This window comes from Saccopteryx bilineata, chromosome 2, assembly GCF_036850765.1.
Source record: "Saccopteryx bilineata isolate mSacBil1 chromosome 2, mSacBil1_pri_phased_curated, whole genome shotgun sequence".
Lineage (NCBI taxonomy): Eukaryota > Metazoa > Chordata > Mammalia > Chiroptera > Emballonuridae > Saccopteryx > Saccopteryx bilineata.
The window spans coordinates 334,236,258-334,253,326 of NC_089491.1; the positions used below are offsets into that span (position 1 = coordinate 334,236,258).

At 40.3% G+C, this 17,069-nt stretch overlaps 1 protein-coding gene across 4 annotated transcripts in view; it reads right to left on the reverse strand.

Moving 5' to 3' along the window:
* Nucleotides 1–17,069, reverse strand: part of UBE2H (ubiquitin conjugating enzyme E2 H) — a 113,403-nt gene that overhangs the window by 54,228 nt on the left and 42,106 nt on the right. For 2 of the 4 annotated variants that reach the window (XM_066262304.1, XM_066262301.1), the window contains exon 2: nt 11,591–11,699. The exons of the other annotated variants lie outside the window; for them this stretch is intronic. In XM_066262304.1, the coding sequence (XP_066118401.1) occupies nt 11,591–11,699 (109 nt within the window). The remainder of the gene's footprint in view (nt 1–11,590; nt 11,700–17,069) is intronic. 4 annotated transcript variants of the gene reach the window in all.

A 17,069-nucleotide genomic window follows, 5' to 3' on the forward strand; every position in this document is an offset into this window, starting at 1 on the left:
AGTAATAGCAAAGTAGAGCCCAGGACAGAAGGAACGAGTTTTTTATGCAAGATGCTAAGTTTGTCTCGTTTTATTTTGTTGTTGTTGTTGTTTTTTAGCGAGAGGGACAAGCAGACAAGGAGAGAGGGACAGACAGACAAGGAGAGAAATGAGAAGCATCAATTCTTTATTGCAGTTCCTTAGTTGTTCATCATTGCTTTCTCATATGTGTCTTGTTTCCATATCGGAAACAAGGATATTTTTACAGTATCATTTTTTATAGTATAGAAAAAATTATTTTCATTTACATTCTTTTTTTTTTTTAAACTAGTCACGATTTTTTTTTAATTTTTTTTACTTTTATTAATTTTTAGAGAGGAGAGAGAGAGAGAGAGAGAGAGAGAGAGAGAGAGAGAAGGGGGAGGGAGGAGCAGAAAGCATCAACTCCCATATGTGCCTTGACCAGGCAAGCCCAGGGTTGTTTTGTTTTGTTTTTTGACAGTGCTCTTTTTTCTTTTTTTTTTTCGTAGAATTTTTAAGCAGCAGGATTCACAGACCTGTAGAGATTTCTTTTCTTTTCTTTTCTTTTTTTTTTTTTTTTTTTTACAGAGGCAGAGATAGACAGGGACAGACAGACAGGAACGGAGAGAGATGAGAAGCATCAATCATCAGTTTCTCCTTGCGCGTTGCGACTTCTTAGTTGTTCATTGATTGCTTTCTCACATGTGCCTTGACCGTGGGCTTTCAGCAGACCGAGTAACCCCTGCTGGAGCCAGGGACCTTGGGTCCAAGCTGGTGAGCTCTTTGCTCAAGCCAGATGAGCCCGCACTCAAGCTGGCGACCTCGGGGTCTTGAACCTGGATCCTTCCGCATCCCAGTCCGATGCTCTATCCACTGCACCACCACCTGGTCAGGCAAGCCCAGGGTTTTGAACCGGCGACCTCAGCATTCCAGGTCGACGCTTTATCCACTGCGCCACCACAGGTCAGGCTTCATTTACATTCTTAAGTAGAATCCTAAGAAAACAGCTTTTCTTAATGTTGAGCCATCATTACGAATAATAATTGCAACAGGGTCTTACAAAATACAATGATGACCTTAGGAACTAATAAGATATAAACTTATTTTCTGATTTTTAAAAATTTGATTTTTCTGTAGCATTAGCAAGTTTTTTCCTAGTTTCTCCTACTTCTTCAGCTATGTCTGAGAGCTGTCACTGGGTTGCCATGCCTTAAAATGTATATATTTATGGTGGATAATAAAAATCAGATAACTAAAATGTGTAAAATTTTATTTTTAAAAATGAGGGTAAATACATTCTAAGACAGACATTCCCCAATTAATAAAATACATAAAACAAGTAAGTTTTGGCTGTTTGTTTCCAGGTTTATAACTAAGTTGGCTAAAGCTGCCAACAATCTCTGAGAGGTAGCATATTTAAAAATAGCCATTTCAAAATAAGTACGTTATCATCCAGAGTGAAGAAAAAACATTGACAATTTACTAAGATATACTAAACACATAAAGACTCATTATCTAAGGGGTAAAAAGTTGCATTTAAAATTTTTTATATATAATAGTCACAAAATTTAGTTATATAGTGAGCATGTTCATTACCACCAAGGAAACCAAAAATCACACTAGCCTTCGAAGAGAGCCTCCCTCCCCTCAAGTGTCATGCTCTCATTTAAAGTTTCCATATTGGAAACCAAAGTAAACACTGGCAAGGGCCAAGTAAATGTTATTTTTTAAAATGAGAAAATCATCTTTATAACTTAGAGCTCTTCCCTGGATGCATCATTCTGCAACCAAAGTCTCAAATAATAAAAGTTAAAAAAATTTTTTTTTTATTAAGTCATAAGGAAAATATTTTCAAATTGGTTTTAGAAGAAGGAATATATTTGTATATTTGAGATATACAGGAAATCTAAGCCCCACTGTGCCCTCAACAAAATGTTTTATAGAACAGATTTACAAAGTCAAATGGTCAGAGATGACCCAGTTGCAGAAAAAGCAACAAGAGAAAAGCAAAGGGAAATATGGTAAAATGATGCCATCTTGAGACTAAGGAAATACAGTCAAAACAAACATATTTTCTAAAAAGTCCATATTCCAGTTAAGCACTTCAAAATATTTAGAAGTCAGAAGGCTCTCAATAAAATAGAAATAGCTCTTTAATAAACTTCCCTGCTTTGCTATTTTATGGCAACACGAAATTTTGTTTATTTTTAAATAAAAACTTACAACTGACCTGTGGTGGCACAGTGGATAAAGCATCGACCTAAAATACTGATGTCACTGGTTCGAATTCCTGGGCTTGCCCAGTCAAGGCACATACAGGCTTCTCCCCCGTCTTTCTCCCTCTCCCTCTTTCTTTCTCTCTCCCTCTCTCCAAATATCAATAAAATCTAAATAAATAAAAATCTACAGCCTGACCAGGAGGTGGCGCAGTGGATAGAACATCGGACTGGGATGTAGAAGACCCAGGTTCGAGACCCCGAGGTCACCAGCTTGAGCGCGGGCTCATCTGGTTTGAGCAGAAGCTCACCAGCTTGGACCCAAGATTGCTGGCTCCAGCAAGGGGTTACTCGGTCTGCTGAAGGCCCGCGGTCAAGGCACATATGAGAGAGCAATCAATGAACAACTAAGGTGTTGCAACGCACAATGAAAAACTAATGATTGATGCTTCTCATCTCTCTCCGTTCCTGTCTGTCTGTCCCTGTCTATCCCTCTCTCTGACTCACTCTCTGTCTCTGTAAAAAATAAGTAAATAAAAAAATGGCTGTGGTTGCAAGGGAGCAAGGGCCCCCCTAGTGGGCTTGTCAGGTGGATCCCAGTTGAGGCACCTGCTGGAGTGAGTCTCTGCCTCCACTCCTCTCACTAAATTAAAAAAAAAAAATTTCTCAGTTAAAAAATAAATAAATAAATAAAATAAAATAAAAATCTACAAATCCATGTACATAAATTAACAGTATTATTAGCTAAACAATATATTACTCTTAACTCATAAAAGGTTAATTTTCACAATATGGTTTCCTTGTTATAGCTTGATTCAAAGGTAAAATCCATGGTATGGTAAAAATAAATCACTTTCCCACAGTATTGCTTATTTTCTTAAGTGTAATGGCATTATGGTTATTTGAGAAAATGTCCATATTTTTAAGAGAGGCCTACTGATACATGCAGGTGTTAAATGACAACAATGTCTGGGATATGTCCTAAAACATTTCAGAAAGAAGAAACAGAAATAGCTGTGTGAGACAATACTGACAATTGCAAAATTTTAATTTGGGTCATAGGAATTCATTGAACTAACCTTTAATTTTGTACATTTAAAAATATCTCTTAATAGGAATAAAGTATTTGCTTTTATATAAATCCTAACATCGATCATTTCTTCACTTTTTTTTTTTTTTTGGTTTTTTGTGGGGGTTTTTTGTATTATTCTGAAGCTGGAAATGGGGAGAGAGAGTCAGACAGACTCCCGCATGCGCCCAACCGGGATCCACCCAGCACGCCCACCAGGGGGCGATGCTCTGCCCATCCGGGGCGTCGCTCTGTTGCGACCAGAGCCACTCTAGCGCCTGGGGCAGAGGCCAAGGAGCTATCCCCAGCGCCCGGGCCATCTTTGCTCCAATGGAGCCTCAGCTGCGGGAGGGGAAGAGACAGAGAGGAAGGAGAGGGAGAGGGGTGGAGAAGCAGATGGGCGCTTCTCCTGTGTGCCCTGGCCGGGAATCGAACCCGAGACTTCCGCACGCCAGGCCAACGCTCTACCACTGAGCCAACCGGCCAGGGCCCATTTCTTCACTTTTTAAATCCAAAAATTGTATGTATATTTGACTATACTTCTATGGAAAGGTGAGTCACTGTCAAAGAACTATCAGCTAGTCAAACATCCAGTTTAAAATCTTCAAACTTGAAATACAAATCTGAATTGCAGAGGAAAAAAAAAGACTCTCAAGACACAAGACACCCCAGAGACATCAAGTCCTCAATGTAAATCCAAATGATCTAGAAAAACTGTTAAAAATATATTTTTTTAAATTTTAGAAGGCAGGACACATGAAAAGATACTGGTACTTAATCACAACTTGTTTTCCTGTTCTCAGTGGGAAGGCAGAAGAAACCACTGTCTGCCTGGCCTGTGGTGGCGGCAGTGGATAAAGCATCAAACTGGACCGCTCAAGTTGCCGGTTCAAAGCCTTGGTTAGGCTTGCCTGGTCAAGGCACATATGGAAGTTGATGCTTCCTGTTCTTCTTCCCCCTTCTCTCTCTCTCTCTCTCCTTTCTAAAATGAATAAATAATATCTAGAAAAAAAGAAACCACTGTCCACGTGTCAGGGAAATGCACAGAAAAACCCTGTCATTCCTAAGGCAGACTACCAATCAGAGTAGGCTGGAGAAAAAAAACAAGCACATCACAATCTTAAGGATGACAATAGCATCTGAACTTGAACATTTTTAAGTCATAGGCAACACAGACTTTCCCCATAAATGATACAGATACATGCAAATAGCCAAGCAGCCCTCTGCAAAAATCCTAATAGAAACATCTATTTAAAATATATCCGATCTCCCCCTCTGGGCTGTATGCTTTTTGCTGTACCATCCACAAAGGACAAAGTGCATCATGAAGTGGATTCTCAGTAAATATTACTGCCTTGGCCAGTTGGCTCAGTGGTAGAGCGTCGTCGGCCTGGCGTGCAGGAGTCCCAGGTTCGATTCCTGGTCAGGGCACACAGGAGAAGCGCCCATCTGCTTCTCCACCCCTCTCCCTCTCCTTCCTCTGTCTCTCTCTTCCGTTCCCGCAGCCAAGGCTCCATTGGAGCAAAGCTGGCCCGGGCACTGAGGATGGCTCTGTGGCTTCTGCCTCAGGCGCTAGAATGGCTCTGGTCGCAACAGAGCATCGCCCCTTGGTGGGTGTGCCGATTGGGCGCATGCGGGAATCTGACTGCCTCTCTGTTTCTGGCTTTGGAAAAATACAAAAAAAAAAAAAATTACTAAGCGAAATTCAATAGCACTTTATGGAATATCTATGCAGTGTACTGGTATTCATGTTTCCAATGTTCTTCCCTTCTCTGAAAATCTTTGAGAACTTTATTTTATTTCTTTTATTTTTTTCAATACACTAGACTAGTTTTTACCCTAACACCTAACATGTAGACTGTAATGCCACTCAATGAAAACAGATTTAAGCTAAATGTTTAATAATCCCTACTCACAGATGTTCTAATCAAGGTACACGTGAATCATTCAGTCATCAGTGACATATTAAAGGAAGTATTTTCTTTGGCCTTCTTCAAGTGACATATAGTCTATTACAACTGCAAAGTAATGTGTAAACATTTTATAAATACTAAGCAGTGGTACCCATTTAGCAGATGAAGATTATGAAAGAGTGAAAAAACAATGGATCACAGAAACAAGCAGATCTCAGTTATGTGGCCATGCTCCTTAGTCAACACATCCCGAAGACACGGAAATACTCAATACTTACAGGAAGGCCCAGGCCTATGGCGCAGGCCATGGCTCTTGCTTTCCTTCTCTGTGCTAACTACAAGCTTGTGTCTCTAGAGCTCAAAGATTCCCCAACACAATTTTATGACTTCAATAATGTCAGGGAGAATTTCTTAATGCAAGCTCTTTAAGATTCAGGTATTAATATATTTACTGCCTGTAAACTCAAGGGGAAGGGGGAAGATCACACACACGCATATATAAACAATTACTTTACCCTTACACATCACTGCTCTCAAGATCTGGTCACAGTGACTCCTCAGTCCCTAATTCTTTTCCAGAACATGAATGGCCGATGCCTGCTGTTCCCTTTACTACTCCACGTTTATTAAACATAAAAGGTGTCAAATATTATTAACTTTGATTTTATAAAAATTAAAGGGGAGAGCAGCACAGACTCAGGCTTTTTACAGCAATGCATGTGCAAAGGAATTAGTAGAGTTAAGATCAGTTAAGACTTTATACTGAAAAAGGGAGAACTACGGATGAACACACCGGATAGAATGCCAAATTGAAGTGCAGTCTACCATTTAGAGAACTCTGCACTCCAAAACAAATGAATATGCCTTCATTCAATTGAGCCTAGTTTTTATTACCCATTGGGAAGATTTATGAGAGGCAGTACAATTATCTGTTGGAAGTTTAATAAAAGCCTGCATAAACAGTATAAAAAGGGAAAAGGATTAAAAAGTCATCTAAAGTGATATCGAACAGTGTCTTCTTGATGGAAATTCTGCTAAAATCTATCTGAACCAACTCTACTTTGATAAAAAAAAAAGAATAAAATTATGTATTAAAAATGATAAAAGTTAGTAGGCAAATATCCTATTTCATATATGTTCCAGTAGCTATTATAAACCACCTTTATTTATTATCTTTGGAATAATTAGAATGAAAGAACTGGGATGAAAACTTTTAACAGAAACTGGAATGCTACTTAAAAAAAAAAAGTCTATAGTGAAGATATGCCAAAGAAATAAAAATTTTTAATGGAAAATAGTTGTTTTTTTTTTTAAAGGAAGACACTTTTTTTAAATTTTTTATTTATTCATTTTAGAGAGGAGAGGGAGAGACAGAGAGAGAGAGAGAGAGAGAGAGAGAGAGAGGAGAGAAGGAGCTGGAAGCATCAACTCCCATATGTGCCTTGACCAGGCAAGCCCAGGGTTTTGAACCGGCGACCTCAGCATTTCCAGGTTGACGCTTTATCCACTGCGCCACCACAGGTCAGGCTAATGGAAAATAGTTGCTTTTAAATAAAACACCCTATTATAAGAAAATAACCCCAATATGATTAAATAAGCAGAAAACCTTGGAAAGTCAAGAGATGTGTGGCGAAAGGGGACTATGAACTAGGTGCGCAAGGTGATACGGGGTGGAGAGCGGCTGCAGCTATTTTAAGCATCATGCAAGGAACAGGTGAGAGAGCCAAGAGTGGAAGCAGTCCAGCCATGCTGGTTAGACCATTAGCTCCAGACCAATAGAAACAATTACCACTTAGTGGGAAACGGATTGTCAGGGACAACTAGGAAATATGGAAGTGATAAATAATATGAACACTAGCCTAATAATTTAAACAGAAGTCTGAGATTTAAATATGCATAAACAGTAAGAGAATAAAGACTATTGTTACGCGGTACAGGAAGGAAATCAAAAATCAAGTTTCTCACAAAGAGTGCTTCCTGAATAATTAAACAATGTGAAAAAAAATCAGAGTTCTTTAGCAAAACAAAAGGAAATAAACCTAGACACATACAACAGTGGGTGTATATATAGTAAGAAAATTTGGCATTGAAAAGGTGACAAAACTATTAGGTTTCCCCTCTCATGTTTGTACCACGGGGATAAGCAGAACTGATAGGCTCAAGGTGCCACTGAAACAAACAGTTCTCTGGTGCCAAAATCAGAGGGCAGAGTGCAGCTCTGAGAACGCCTTTAAGTGCAACTAAAGAATCTCATCTGGTGAAGTACTGAGTTTTAGGCTTTGAAAAAATTTGTCTGCAAAATGTGAGTGGGGGCTAAAGTAGCTTTCCCATCCCCAACCCTCTAGCCCCACTTCCCAGACACTACAATGTTATATAAATACTACCCCTGTTTGCATTTTATGAAGAACTGTTTATATATACATACACTGGCGTCATCACAGAAACAGGAGTAATAAACACTTTTCTCAGTGTATTATTTAGAGGACATCTTCTGTATCAATTCTTATAAAGCTAAGGCCCCTCATCCCCACTTTTTAACGCCTGCAGAGTATTGATGTTCTGTAATTTAACTAAGCATCCATTAGTGAACTGGTAGGTTGCTGTTCATTTTTTGACACTACAATGTTCTAATGAAGAACCCAGTATATGTCTCCTGCTATGTTTTCAAGTTTCTCTTTGCAATTTCTAATAATAGAACTTGAGAGTTACAGGGATATATACCAAATTTTGGTAGTGTCTAAACGTCCTTCAAAAAGGTTGTAGCCTGCCTGACCAGGCCGTGGCGCAGTGGATAGAGTGTCGGACTGTGATGCGGAAGGACCCAGGTTCGAGACCCTGAGGTCGCCAGCTTGAGCGCAAACACATCTGGTTTGAGCAAAAGCTCACCAGCTTGGACCCAAGGTCGCTGGCTCTAGCAAGGAGTTCCTCGGTCTGCTGAAGGCCCGCAGTCAAGGCACATAAGAGAAAGCAATCAATGAACAACTAAGGTGTTGCCACGAAAAACTAATGACTGATGCTTCTCTCTCCATTCCTGTCTGTCTGTCCCTATCTATCCCTCTCTCTGACTCTGTCTCTGTTTAAAAAATAAATAAATAAAACTGTCTTTAAAAAAAAAAAAAAGGCCCTGGCCGGTTGGCTCAGCGGTAGAGCGTCGGCCTAGCGTGCGGAGGACCCGGGTTCGATTCCCGGCCAGGGCACATAGGAGAAGCGTCCATTTGCTTCTCCACCCCTCCGCCGCGCTTTCCTCACTGTCTCTCTCTTCCCCTCCCGCAGCCAAGGCTCCATTGGAGCAAAGATGGCCCAGGCGCTGGGCATGGCTCTGTGGCCTCTGCCTCAGGCGCTAGAGTGGCTCTGGTCACAATATGGCGACGCCCAGGATGGGCAGAGCATCGCCCCCTGGTGGGCAGAGCACCGCCCCTGGTGGGCGTGCCGGGTGGATCCCGGTCGGGCGCATGCGGGAGTCTGTCTGACTGTCTCTCCCTGTTTCCAGCTTCAGAAAAATGAAAAAAAAAAAAAAAAAAAAAAAAAAAGGTTATAGTGCATTACTTTCTGACTACCATCAAATGAGCCCACCAGTTTTCCTCGCTCTCACCAATACTGGTATTAAAGCTTTTAAAGTAGAAGTTCATCTTGAAACACTACCACAACTGCCATCTGCACCTCAAACTGCCCAGTGCTCTTGTTCTTGCTTGGGGTTCACCAACTCAGCTGCAGCTCTGACCGGGTCACCCAAGGATAAGGATCCACTCCCCAACCCTCCTGCTTGCCTCTCTAACACAGCACCTGCATGGGAAGGTAGCCCTTCAGGATTCACAAATGAAAACACACTAGGCATGCAGCACCATCCATCAACTATCTCAAAGACAAGACTAGCCACTCAAATCTCAAACCATAAGACAGGTTAATTCCAAAGTTGGGCAGAAATTTAGTCTGACATGGCATCACTGAATTAACTGACAATAGTATCTTATCTAGTTCTCTAAATACTTCAGTTATTTGTACTTCAAAATCTAAGCCCCATACAGGTTATGAGGTTAATTATTTACATTGTGAATCAATCTGATATTTTAAATAGCTCCTTATACCAAATACTATTATTACAGCATATGAAATCATAAATTCTCATTGAAAAATTACAGATTTGAATCCTTCAACAACCTATCTTCAACATTTTAAGAAGTATGTTAGTCTCCAATATATTGAACGCTAAAATCCAGTTTACACCTGATTACTTAAAACAAGGAGCTCTTACAGAAAATAATTCAAACATATGAAATAGTATTTACCTTCCATATATCTAAATATTCTTATGTATTATTTGATTTTCTAGTTACAAATATTATCAAATGCCTTTTTCATTCTCGGAATGAATGTCAGGCTTTGCACCTTGCCCCCACATTCCCTATCCCTATCCATGGACTATAGTTATATCACCACTGCTGATATTCAAAGACTATTATTAATGACCATGTAAACAGTATTCACTGCTGAGCCGTATGTTATTGTATGATTAAGTTTTCTCTCTTCAGTATCTTCTTCCAGGGAAGTAATCACTGCCTTAAAAAACTAAGCAAACAAGAAATCAATATATCTATCATTAATCTGTCCCTTAACTCTGACAGAACTGTCTCAACGTGTTTAAACACATCAAGATGAATATTTGTATTTCAATGTTTTCTCTCACAAATGTTTCTTCCTCACTCTTTGGCTTGAACAGGTAGCATGCATTCCCTAATCATATGCCGGCTAGATGGCAAAGGAAAGTGATCCACGAATACTCTAGCTGACAGAAGGAGTGAGACAGGGATCAATACCTGACTGCAATTTGTCTGGAGTAATGCACAAGTTTTCTGTTGAAAGGAAACCATGATCATCACTTTAAAATACATCGAAAAATATTCAGCATCAGCATTATCTAGACAGTAAAATCCAGGACTGAAGAGTCACATGTTGGAGATTTGAAAGAAGAGAGCAAAGTCGTCAAATACCCTACTGACCTGTCATTCAGTTTCACAAAATCACCCAGTTTCAGAGCTCTTCTACGCTGAAGAAAGAGGCTTTTTTCCAATAGGGATTTTACAATAAAATTAGTTCAGAATTCCAGTGGTTAGGGAACGGGCTCATTAGCTGACTCTCAGCTTCATTTACTTGCCATAATGCTGTTGTGCAGGTCACTTAACCTCTGTGTACCTTGGTTTTCCTCAGTGTAAAAAGGGAGTAATAGTAAATACAGTGTGTCCGTAAAGTCATGGTGCACTTTTGACCGGTCACAGGAGAGCAACAAAAGACAATAGAAATGTGAAATCTGCACCAAATAAAAGGAAAACTCTCCCAGTTTCATACCTATTCAGTGAAGTTCGATGTGGCTCATGCACAGATTTTTTAGGGCTCCTTAGGTAGCTAACCCATATAGCCTCTACAGACTCGTCACTGACTGATGGCCTACCAGAACAGGGTTTCTCCACCAAACTGCCGGTTTCCTTCAACTGCTTATCCCACCGAGTAACGTTATTCCTATGTGGTGGCGCTTCGTCATAAACATGCCGATATTCATGTTGCACTTTGGTCATGGATTCGAATTTAGCGAGTCACAGAACACACTGAACTTTCCTCTGTACCGTCCACATCTCGACTGGCATGGCCGTGGACTGCTCCGCTGTATACATGGTGTTACATCATTATCTGCACATATGCACGTACTGCCACATCATCCTACAGAAACTGGGAGGGTTTTCCTTTTATTGGTGCAGATTTCACATTTCTATTGTCTTTTGTTGCTTTCCTGTGACCAGTCAAAAGTGCACCATGACTTTATGGACACACTGTATATCACAGGATTAAGGAAAGGCTCACCAAAAACAACATCCTCAGATTTAACAGGAAACACCTTTTGCTTTAATCTACTTTAGTTAATAATCTACAAAATTGAAATTATATATCTTCAATCTGGAGAAGAGTTAAATACTCAAATGACTTTTTTACCTTTATATTAAAGGTAGTCTTATTACACTGATGTTAGCAATTGCTCATGAGGGAATTATTAACCTTAACTTGTTCCAAAGATGGCATTCAGCCCACCTTCTATGCTGGTGCAGCCCCTTCCCAGTTCTTTACATAAATTACTGCTTCCCCTTTTTAGTCACAACAATTAACAACAGCTAGCCCTTTTAGCATTTACAGTGTGCTGAGCACTATTCTAAGCCTTTTTACTAACTCATGACCCTCAGAAGAGCCCAAGGAGACAAGTTATTATTACACTAAGACAGGTTAAGTGACCCAGCTAGGCTCACACAGGCAGTAAGCTGTAGAGCTAGGGCTGGAACACAGGCTCCTCCTACCCATGTTCACTGTCTCTCCATGCAGATCACAGAGCCGTAGGAGAGGGTACTTACTCAGACTTGTCCTGAAAGTTAACTCCAGAGAGACTGCAGAGGATGGCTGGGAGACAGTGGTGGAAGAAAGGCCAGCGGGGATCAGGTAAGAGCCAAAGGCAGCAGAGGGCTGGAGAGAAAGTCACATTTTAATGAGATTTCTAAGAACTTAAAGAACTTCCTGACTAATCGAGAGGAAGAGCAAGAACTCGAACATCTGATGCTTCCTACCTGGTAGATGAAGTAGATTATACTGTTCCCACAAAAATAAAGGGGAAGGCAGGAAGAGCAGCAGGTTGGGGGCGGGGTAGATGAGAACAATCGAGGACTTTTATTTGTAAGGTAATGAGAAAACATTAACATTCCCTCATTTTTTACTTAGCCCAAAAAGGTTCTAAGTAATGCTGAATAAATGAATGAAATATAACTTCAGATTTTTACTATTCTGAGGAGTGATTAAATAACCAATTTACAGGTCCCCCAATGAGATACTCTTGTTCCACTGGTGAGAGTTAGAGAGAGTCTATAGAATGGTGGAAGGCTTTGGAGTACAGCAAATCTGGGTTTGAGGTCCAGTTCAACCACTTCCGAGGTAAGTTGCCTAGGATCTCGTGACTCAAGGTGGTGAGCAGAAACTGGGCCCTATTTCAGACTAACATGATCCCCCAGTGACTAACATGCACATTAACCTACAGCAAGTGAAATGTTCCCTAAGTTGTGCTTCTTTCCTCCCATCTACAAAAGTAGAGATAATCATATTTACCTCACAGGGTAGCTGAAGACTAACAAATGCCAAATATTTACCAAGCCTCTACCAAGAAAAGTCAGTGTCTTATATATGTTACTTCATTTATTCCTCTCAACAATCCTACTGTGCAGGTATTTTTTTCCACTATAAAGAAGATGGTCAGACCCTGGCTGGGTGGCTAAGTTGGTTAGAGCACCCATCATTCCAAAGTGCAGAGGTTGCCGGTTTGATTCCTGGTCAGGGCACATACAGGAACAGATCGATATTCCTCTCTCTCCCCCCTTACCTTCTCTCTCTAAAAATCAATAAATTTTAAAAAAAGAAAAAGAAAAAAGATGGTCAGGCTGCAACAATTTCTAAGGTAAGATTGTTGTTGAGTAGTAGAGCACATTTCTCAATATTCTGCTTCCCCTTTAGCCCATGGATGCACATACAATACGGTATAGGGAAAGACACAGAATAGGTTTATGAGAAGGGAAGGAGGGAAGCCTTGTACTTACAGAAAACCAAAAAAAGAATTTAAAATAAGTTAACACATCCATCAACACAACTCAAAAACAGTACTCATATAAGTTTAAATGACTCTGTGCTTATCTTGAATTGCTCTTCAGATGATATCACATTAACAGTATTTATCTCAACAAATATGCTAAAATAGAGTTAACGGAAAATAACGGTGGCCAGTAAGACTAAGTGAAAATTCTCAATGTGATACAGAAAGCTTATCTGTCTATACTATAGGTTCCTTAGGGATAAAAATCCAGGCACAGAAAAGAACTTCCTAAGAGTAAGGAAGTATCTGGCCAATGACTGGATATGCTGCACATAAAACTAAAATTAACCTGACCAGGTGGTGGCGCAGTGGCTAGAGCGTCAGACTGGGACGCGGAGGACCCAGGTTCGAGACCCCAAGGTTGCCAGCTTGAACACGGGCTCATCTGGTTTGGACCCAAGGTCGTTGGCTTGAGCAAGGGGTTACTCAGTCTGCTGTAGCCCCACGGTCAGGCACATATGAGAAAGCAATCAATGAACTAAGGTGTTGCAATGAAAAACTGATGATTGATGTTTCTCATCTCTCTCTGTTCCTGTCTGTCTGTCCCTCTCTCTGACTCTGTCTCTATAAAAAAAACAAACAAAAAAAAAAAACAAACACTAAAATTCTAGGTTTTCTTTCAGTCATTATTTATGAAAATAATGAACTGAAATTAATGAACTTTCCAGGAAGGAATATGCCAACTAAAAACTCTGAATCACAAGTTCTAAAAGATAACCAAGTACTAGTTCCAAACAAATCTAACCTACATGAATCACTATCGATAGTTGTCTCATTTCATTCATGCAACCCACAATAAGACTGATACTGTACATTCCTGCCACATTTCCTCTCTGCCTTTCCAGCCACACTGGTCTTTCATTTCCTGAAACACAAGCTCTTGCCATCATTAGGGCCTCTGCAATGGCTACTTCAGACTAGCCCTCACTTCCCTCTTCCAAAGATACCTTGTTTCCTCTTGTCCTTTATGGTGTGTCTTAAATGTCACTTTTTAAGAGATTTTCCTAGACATCTGAATACACACTCTATTGTGTATTTCCTTATAGGTTTAGCCATTAAGAACTACTCTATATAAATCCTCTTTACCTCTGACAAAATTCAAGTTCCAATAGGGCAAGGAACCTTACCTAACTTGTTCTTTGCCTGGCATTTAATGGGGCTCAACAAATACTGGTTATGTGAAAAAAGTGAACGGGTGCCAGGCACCATGCTATATGCTGGACCTGGAAATAAATGAGTGCCTGCCCTCAGTTCAAGTTCTACTGGAGAAGTAGACAAACCATTAGCAAACAGTGAAATAAACGAGTGTTATGATGGTTACTGGGAAGGTGCTAAAGAGGCAAACCCAGGAGGGCAGGGAAAGAGAAAGCTTGCCCTCCTCCCTCTGCGAGACTCCAGCAGAGCCAGGATGAATGTCTTCACACACGTAGAGAAACTAGGTATCCGACAAGGGTCTGCCCTGCAAGCATGGAAGAATTATTTTAAAAAGAAAGGCTGGCAGGGGCCATGGAAGCAACTGGGCAGGAGAGGAGGAGCATCTGTTCATAGATAAGAGTTCTCTGGTCAGATGGAATCTCCCTCTTAGAAGATGGTGGCATCATCCGATGAAGACAGGCCATTAAACCTTGATTCAACTCACTGCTTGGTTCGGATTCCTTCTCAGATAACCCAGCTATGACACGGCTCCTATCCATGTAGAGGAGTAACACACTGGCACATGCTGAAAATGACATACTGGCTTTCCAGACTCATGAGCTTGGTTAATCTGAGGTCAGGGAAGTAGACTTGCTCATAGCTCACCAATGAAATATTTGGGGGTGAGAGACTCCCCCTCCAAACAAAGGATGGGGTTAGCCTGACCTCAAGCAGAGGCAAGAAAAAGGGCTTAAAAATATTTGAAGGAGACCTGGCTGGGTAGCTCAGTTGATCAGAGCATCATCCCAACACACCAGGTCACAGGTTCTATCCCCAGTCAGGGCACACACAAGAATCAACCAATAAATTCATAAATGGATGGAGCAGCAAACTGATGTTTTTCTCTCGTCCCACCCCTCCATCCCTAAGATTAATAAATAAAAAAATTTTAAATATATATTTAAGGTAGATCTGACAGAGAAGGTAAAGAAACAGGGACAAGCCAAAGATGATTCCAGGTTTTAGGCTCCAGTTATTTTGGGATGGCAGTATCATTCAGCAAGAGAACAATACAGGAAGAGGAGGTCTAAGACTTGTAGAGATGTTGAATCTGCAGTTCTCAAAGAGAAGCTAAGTGGAGATGTCCAGTAGGCATTTGGCCAGCCAAGGCTAAAACTCAAGATGTAGAATTTTACTTTTGGAGACAATTGTGTTCAGGCAGTAATAGATGAAATCAGACAAGAAAAGTGTGTCAATTAACAAAAGATAAGGACCAACTGTGGAACCTGAGTAAACCTATTATTTAAAGGACAGAAGAGGAATCTTGCAAGGTATGTTGTGAAATAGACATAGGCATCTAGAACTAGTCTAAATATTTGTTAGGTTATCAGATTTTAACAAGTATTGCATGCACAATTTTTTTTTTACAGAGAAATTACAAGTTTTAAAATAAAAAGAGCCCCTTGGCAGATAGCTCAGTTAGTTAGAGCATGGTCCCGATGCACCATGGTTGCAGGGTTGATCCCTGGTCAGAGCACATACAGGAATCAACAAATGAATGCATAAATAAGTAGAATAACAAACAATAATTTTCTCTCTCTCTTCCTTTCCTCTCTAAAATCAATCAATAAAATTTTAAAGAAAAAGAATTTGCTAATAGTAAAGTTACCAAAAAAGACACAGAAGTTCTTTCAGAACATATTACTATGGTTTCCTGGGACAGGAAGGAAATCAACAAGGTACACCCTACTGACTTCTTACATACTTCAAAAAGAGAAATAAAGCTGGCTGAAAGGAACAAAGAATTTTTTAGGGGACCTACTTTAAATGTTTAAATCTTGCCAAGAGTTCAACCACTATCTTTGGTTGAATTTTCAAGACAGAGATAAAAGCTCCAACGGGTATTTTAATGAGTAACACTGGTTTTGAGAAATATTACTATATTCTGAGACAAACCAAACCTTTATCCTCTAAGACAGTGGTCCCCAACCTTTTTTGGGCCACGGACCGGTTTAATGTCAGAAAATATTTTCACGGACCAGCCTTTAGGGTGGGACGAATAAATGTATCACGTGACCGAGACAAGCGTCAAGAGTGACTTAGATGTAACAGAGGGAATCTGGTCATTTTTAAAAAATAAAACATCGTTCAGACTTAAATATAAATAAAACGGAATAATGTAAGTTATTTATTCTTTCTCTGCGGACCGGTACCAAATGGCCCACAGACCATTACTGGTCTGCGGCCTGGGGACCACTGCTCTAAGAGGTCTATGCTATAGCACAATACTATCCTTCCTTACACTGATATGAGTTTGTGACTCGTTGGAAGAGCCACTAAGAAGTTTACTGACATCAAGACCATTTATTAAGGGTTTTTGTTGTTGTTTTTTAGCAAAACCAAGTGCTAAAAACTTAGTTACGGAAGTTCCAACTACTCCACTAAAAAATCCTAGGATTTAACCTGAACAGTGGTGGCGCAGTGGATAGAGCATTGACCTGGGATACTGAGGTCCCAGATTCAAAACTCCAAGGTTACCAGCTTGAGCATGGGGTCGCTGGTTTGAGCATAGGATCATAGACAACATGACCCCATGGTCACTGGTTTGAACCCCAAGGTGGCTGGCTTGAAGTCCAAAGTGTCTAGCTTGAAGCCCAAGGTCACTGGCTTGAGCAAAGGGTCATTCACTCTGCTGTAGCCACCTGGTCAAGGCACATATGAGAGAGCAATCAATGAACAAGCAATCAGCAAACAACTAAGACGCCATGATGAAGAACTGATGCTTCTCATCTTTCTCCTTTCCTGTCTCTCTGTCCCTCTGACTCTGTTTCTGTCAAAAAAAAAAAAAAATCCTGGGATTTATTAATACAAGTTGCAAGTGAAGTGCCAAATAGTGTTACAATAGGTCAGAAGAGGAAGTAATCACTAAAGATTGGATTGTATACGAAGAAAATGAATCAGACTCTTAAGGAAAAGCAAGACAGTCAAAGCAAGAAGAAATGTGAGGTGATGGGAATACTGCAGGCAGGATACAGACACAAGCAAAGACACAGATGCAGGAGCTG